The sequence below is a fragment of the Tachysurus fulvidraco genome, chromosome 12, assembly GCF_022655615.1.
Source record: "Tachysurus fulvidraco isolate hzauxx_2018 chromosome 12, HZAU_PFXX_2.0, whole genome shotgun sequence".
Taxonomy (NCBI): domain Eukaryota; kingdom Metazoa; phylum Chordata; class Actinopteri; order Siluriformes; family Bagridae; genus Tachysurus; species Tachysurus fulvidraco.
The window spans coordinates 27,070,221-27,075,220 of record NC_062529.1 but is presented as its reverse complement, the minus strand read 5'-3'; the positions used below and the strand labels follow the sequence as shown (position 1 = coordinate 27,075,220).

At 42.0% G+C, this 5,000-nt stretch overlaps 1 protein-coding gene across 4 annotated transcripts in view; it reads right to left on the bottom strand.

The window, feature by feature from the left end:
• Positions 1–4,554, bottom strand: part of hhat (hedgehog acyltransferase) — a 20,033-nt gene extending 15,479 nt beyond the window's left edge. Inside the window, exons 1-2 of one of the 4 annotated variants that reach the window (XR_007144493.1) lie at positions 4,306–4,554; positions 3,670–3,799 (exon numbers count right to left, since the gene is read on the bottom strand). Coding sequence is in view for 1 of the 4 variants with exons in the window: in XM_027176647.2 (XP_027032448.2) it covers positions 3,670–3,772 (103 nt within the window). In the remaining 3 variants the exon portion in view is untranslated. Of the gene's footprint in view, positions 1–3,669; positions 3,800–4,301 lie in introns of all 4 variants that reach the window. The other 3 variants (XR_007144492.1, XR_007144491.1, XM_027176647.2) reach the window with 3 other exon arrangements.
• Positions 4,555–5,000: the final 446 nt, after the last annotated feature.

Here is a 5,000-nt window from a genome sequence, read left to right as displayed (position 1 = left end):
GTGTCACTCCCAGATGTTTGAAACTGTGCACTATTTCATCTGTTCGCTTTTGACAACAGGGTGCTGAGGTGAAGACGGACTGACTATCAGCTCTGTTGTCTTGCTAACATTAAGGTTCAGGTGGTTACCATCACACCACGGAGTGAAGATGAACATCAACTGGAAGAAAGTGCAGAACACTTTGTGTGACGTGCTGTGTGATGTTTGAGGGGTGGAGAAGTGAAGTTAATACTTATTTACAGAAGAAAGAGGAACCTTTGCCCCTTTACCCCCGAGGCAGTTTGAGTGCAGGTTCGGAGCCTAATTTAGAACCAGTTCTTTCTGTTTCGACCGCCAAAGCACCGGCTCTGAACCAGGAAAAGTGGTTCTTAAGTAGCACCAAAACGTTGCTGGTCTAGACTTAAGAACCGCTTCGGGCGGGAGATGTGGGCGGGGCTGTGGGCGGGGCTACTGTTAGCGCATTTGACAACGTACCTTAAGTATACTAATGTTTAATACACTTTTACTTTACCGCGATATGATCAGTTATCAGCACACATGATAGTAGGTAGCTACATGCTAAGGCTAACTTTTTTCTGTGTTAACGATAACATAACATTATGTACTTTCTCGATCACAACCTCCGTTTATACAGATTACACAGAGCCGCACGTACACGTCGGATTCGCCGCGTTTGGGTGTTAATGTAGGTTCACAAAGCCATGAGCATTAACAGTAAAGTAACATCCACCATTGTTGTTGTGTTTGTGTTTGTCGCTGCTGCGCTAACGTCGCTGGGACACGTGACACGTATACGGTGACGTCACACTCGGCTCTGTGTTGGCTCTCTAGCCGGTGGAAAGGCAAACCGGTTCTTAGAAGGTTCTCCAGTGGAACCAACTTTGAACCAGCACCAGCACTCGCTCTGAACCAGCACCCGGGTCTTTCCGGTGGAAAAGAGGCAATAGAGTTACATATGAGTCAAGGTAGCACTAACAGGCAAGGAGAGTGTGCAGAGAAGATGGAAGGAGTATTTTGAGGATCTGATGAGTGAGGAAAACCAGAAGGAAAGATGGGAGGAAGAGGTGAATATTGTAGAGCAGGAAATAGCAAAGATTAGAAAGGATGCAGTGAAGAAGGACCTGAGGAGAGTCGAGTGGGAAGGCGTTGGTCCTGATGATGTACCTGTGGAGGTGTGGAAGTGTCTAGGAGAGAGGTGTTATAAGAGGACATAAGGGTAATTGGTGCGAGAGTAGAGGATGCCAAAGATAGAGTTAGGTGGAAACATATGATTGGCTGTGGCGACCCCTAACGTCTAAAGCAGCTTTACAGAAATATAGAAACAGAAGGAAAAAAATAATTTAAAATGAAGTTACTATTTCTCTCTAATATCTGTCCCTAATGAGCAAGGCATCAGTGGTGCAGAAAAACTCCCTAAGATGATGAGGAAGAAACATTGAGAGGAACCAGGTTCAGAAGGAAACCCATCCTCATGTGGGTCCTAGGCAAGCATAGGTACTCCAAGGTCATCTCCCACGTAGGAGCTCAGGCCTTCGTCAGTCAGAGATTACTAAGAGTGATATTGTAGAGGTGTTTAAATTAGTGGAGGTGATGTATGATGCTGTAGTATGCTCTGGCCCATCCTAATTTGGCGTGGTGATGTAGCTTACAGCACGTTATGGTCAATAAACTGCTGGATGTCCAGGTGGTCCGAAATCAATGTGGGCTTCATAGATAATCAGAGCACTTTTAAGGACAAGGCCGGCTAATCTGATTGTCTGCTAGCTGCATTGAGTCGTTTGATCTCGGAATGTTGTTACTGAGGAGAGTTCGCATCTCGGAATGTTGTTACTGAGGAGAGTTCGCATCTCCTTGGGGTTAAGGTCTGGGCTCTGACTGGGACACTCCAAAAGGCGTATTTTGTTTTTCTGAAGCCAGACTGTGGTGGATTTACCTCAATGCTTAGGGTCACAGACTTGCTGCATCATCCAACTTCTACTAAGCTTCAGCTGGTGGAAGCCACCCTGATATTATCCTGTAGGATAGTTTGGTAAATTTGGGAATTAATTTTCCCCTCAATGAGAGCAGGTGGTCCAGACCCTGAGGCAGTGAAGCAAGCCCACATCATGATGCTCCCTACACCATACTTCACCTTTGGGATGGTGTTTTTATGTTGGAAAGCTGTGCCCTTTTTGTGCCATACATACCGCTGAATATTCTTCCCAAACAATTCAACTTTTGTTTCATCAGCCCATGAAACATTTTCCCAGTAGCACTGTGGATAGCTGAGAGAAGTGGCTTCCTGCCATAGACACCCTGCCTGTTCAAAGACTTGCATATGGTAGATTCATGAACAGAGATGTTTGACAGTTCCAGTGGTCTTCAAGCATATAGCTGTTACTCTAGGGTTCTTCTTTACCTCATTGAGGATTCTGCGTTGTACTTTTGGAGTCATTTTGGCAGGTAGCCCACTTCGAGGAAGAGTAGCCGCGGTACTAAACTGCTCAAGCTTCAAAGCGTTTATTGTCATATACCCAGTGAGGAAAGCAGGTTTCCCTGAGCAATGAAATTCTTACTCCAGTGTGTACATACACACTGTACACACACACACACTGTACACACACACTGTACACACACACACTGTACACACACACTGTACACACACACTGTATACACACACACACACACTGTACACTATATAATGCAATATAATATAATATTGCAGGTGAGTACAAATATAATAGAACAATGGCAGGAATAACTCAGGTATTTAAAGCAGCAATAACATTAATAGATTTGCAAAATTGGGATGGAGTGCAAATAATATAACAGCAGCAGCAATAACATTTTCCAAGTTTCTAAGGGTTTCACATATTTTTTCTTGCAAATATATATATATTACACACACACAAGAGAGATCCAAATCAAATAAATATTTATTGTGACCCTTTGCCTGCAAACCACCATCAATTTTTCTAGGTATACTTGCACGGCAGACACTTATTTCCAGGGATTTCAGTACAGCGTAACAGATATTGCGTCATCGGGTAGGCGTGGCCTGTTTGATAATCTAACCGTAGTTTTTGGTTGTTTATTTGTTTTCTAAAATAAATCAACCTGTACGACTGTTTTGTCCTTCGTAGTATGCTGTTTCATTGAAAGAAGGCGTTTTTCCAAGACCCCCGGAAACACGCCCACTTTACATCGTGGTAACGAAACCCCTGGAATTTAGTGCCTTAGATCCTTCTGTCTCTTCATAACATTGTCTGGATGTTCTGTGTGTTCGTCGTGCTGCAGAATAAATCTGGAGCCAATCAGACGCCTCCCTGAAGGTAAAGCGTGATGGAGAAATATGTGCCCGTATTTCTGAGCATTAAATCTAGATTAGATCTCCAACACCATGTGCAGAAATCGAACCTCCACCACGCTTCACCTCTGACTGCAGACACGCATTATTGTGGAGAACATGCAAACTCCACACACACAAGGCGGAGGCGGGAATCGAACCCCCAACCCCGGAGGTGTGAGGTGAACGTGCTAACCACTAAGACACCCGTTTATATCACAGAGACAGAACTGACATCATTAACAGGATCACTTTGTTTATTACAGAAATATTATGATTACTTATGTAGTCTCTGTGTACACTTTTTTAATGGCTGAGTGAATGAGAGAGCAGGAGGTTTGTACCTTTAGAGAACAAGTGAAGCTGGGAGAATGAGTAGAGGTGAGAGGTGAAGGACAGGATCCAGTACAGACTCATCTCCCAGTGAGGCAACACACTGGTCTCCATCCTGACCACAGCCACTCCAACCTGAGGCTAAATAGGATTAATAGGAGACACATTACACACACACACACACACACACACACACACACACACACACACACACACACACACACACACACACACTAATGTTTTGGGGTCTATCTTTAACATCAACACAACAGCAGGCTGTACGTGAGCTTTAAACTTAGTTGAGCAAAAACTAAGAGAGAGGAATTAATTAGCGTTTTTAATTCCACGTGTCCACTCTGGGCTTCCGTAGGCGTCTCCTTAGAAACGTACAAGCCTGGAGCAGTTAGCAGTCTCTGGGTTCAGTGTTCTGTTTCTTTAAAATGTTAATAATGTTAATATTTTCTTTACAGTTAATAATGAAGCTGTAATTTAACAAACAAATGTTATCTTTAATAATGTTGTAATCATTACGGTTATAATTCGGGAGCGCTATATAGTTTTTATCACCGAGCTACTTAGTAAATATGTCACACATAAAGGATTAAACGTGTCACACAAGCTGGAGTTAATGCATTAAACTTACTCACGTAATAACGATATAAAGAGCTTTAATATGTTTGTGTCCCCTCCATGTGAATGTGTGGGCGAATCCCAAACCGCTCCCAGTGACACACAAAGTGCACTACATGTCACCTCCCCGCCGGGGCACTAGGGCACTTATGTAGGGGTTAATGAGCGATTCGGAAAGTGTCCAGTGAGTCGCTCGGCCTGCGCAGCCACACCATGTACTTCCGCACGTGGTCTCCAGCTCGCATGTGATTGGTCGACATTTACACTCGTATATGATTCGTTAGAACAATTTTCTGAACGCTTATTCAAGTTTTTCCTGCATTGTAATTTATTAAATCTACTAGACATATAAAAACCTAGATAAAAGTAAGTTGTTTTATTCAGTACGGTTTTTTATGTGAAATAAAAATGATGTAAAATATAAAATGTACAATCGAAAGTATAAATTGCATTTTTTTATGTTAAAGACACAATTAGTTAATTATTATGTTAAAGACACAATTAGTTAATTATTATGTTAAAGACACAATTAGTTAATTTTCCAAAGTGTTCAAATTACCTGGAAAATATGTAGAAACAAAATAAAAACAATAACAAATATATGTAATAATTCAACCATGGTAATGGTTCAAACCATGAACTCAGCAAATATACATTATATATACATTAAAATACATTATATGTCTTTTTTATGTACTTTATTCTGGGCCAC